This window comes from Etheostoma spectabile, chromosome 16, assembly GCF_008692095.1.
Source record: "Etheostoma spectabile isolate EspeVRDwgs_2016 chromosome 16, UIUC_Espe_1.0, whole genome shotgun sequence".
NCBI classification, from domain to species: domain Eukaryota; kingdom Metazoa; phylum Chordata; class Actinopteri; order Perciformes; family Percidae; genus Etheostoma; species Etheostoma spectabile.
The window spans coordinates 9,431,892-9,433,050 of NC_045748.1; the positions used below are offsets into that span (position 1 = coordinate 9,431,892).

At 46.3% G+C, this 1,159-nt stretch overlaps 1 protein-coding gene across 7 annotated transcripts in view; it reads right to left on the reverse strand.

Moving 5' to 3' along the window:
- rasgrf2a (Ras protein-specific guanine nucleotide-releasing factor 2a) overlaps positions 1–1,159 on the reverse strand; it is a 46,959-nt gene that overhangs the window by 23,097 nt on the left and 22,703 nt on the right. For all 7 annotated transcript variants that reach the window (XM_032539698.1, XM_032539697.1, XM_032539692.1 and 4 more), the window contains exons 4-5: positions 599–688; positions 271–524 (exon numbers count right to left, since the gene is read on the reverse strand). In XM_032539698.1, the coding sequence (XP_032395589.1) occupies positions 271–524; positions 599–688 (344 nt within the window). The remainder of the gene's footprint in view (positions 1–270; positions 525–598; positions 689–1,159) is intronic.

Consider the following 1,159-nt stretch of genomic DNA (forward strand, 5'->3'; position numbering starts at 1 on the left):
AACCCCAACCGGTCGTCAGACACCGCCTACCAAGAGCCTGGGTCTGGGCGTGGGTCTAGGTCTGGGTCTGTCCCAGGTTTCTTCCTAAAAGGAAGTTTTTCCTCTCCACTGTCGCCCTGTTGCTTGCTCTGGAGGAAACTACTAGACCTGTTGGGTCCTTGTAAATTCTGGAGTGTGGTCTAGACCTGCTCTATCTGGAAAGGGTCTCGAGATAACTCTTGTTATGAATTGATACTGTAAATAAAATTTAATTGAATTGCAGGCCTGTACCTGTTGAGGAAGATGGTGCTGACGTCGTCGTGGCTGATGGGAGGTTTCTTGGAGCTGGCGGCCATGCGCAGCGGGCGCAGGAAGCAGTTGACCAGGATGGAGAGCTGGTGGACGTATTCCGTCTCTGCTTCCACCATGTTGAAGACGATCTGGTTCCTCTTCCGCATGCTCTCGGCGTGAGGCGAACTGATGTAGTCTTGGACGATGATCTTCCACTTCCTCCGGCACAGCCAGCCGCGCATGAAGCTTTGCACCTGCACAGCCACAACACACCAGGTGTCTCTCTTTGTTCCTCCGGCTACGTCATTTTGTGTAACCAACAATTTACCTTTTTGATCTTTTTGATATCTGGGTCCTCCTCCTCTTGGTTGCTGTGGTACGGCTGCATCCTCTCTTTGGTTTTGTTCAACACTACAATCTGGCAAACAACAGTCTCCGTGTCAGTATACCCGCACAGAGGTTGAAATATTCATGAAACCCCGTCGGAGGCTTAAAACAACAGCTGTGTTGTTGCATGATGAGGACGTAATGGTCTTCAAGTCCCTGGACCCCTGCTGGGCTGAGATTTCAGTGGGGTGAGATTACATTTTCTGTTTGTATGTGAATGGCGGCAGTACCCAGTCCTGTGCATAGACTGTAAAAATAATGGAAGAAGCTTTCAAGTTTGAAAAGTGAACCCAAATGGAGGAAAAACAATTACCCTATTTCTCACTTGATTTATAACCTCAGTAAACATTTTCATAATTAGTTAATGGCCTCAATTGCAGCATGATGTTCATTTTGTAAATGATGGTCCCATTTATTTTAAAAGATAAAGCGATGTTATAGAACCGGTAATCAGCACAGAGGCTTAGCAATGCTAACCATGTGGAATATATATATATATATA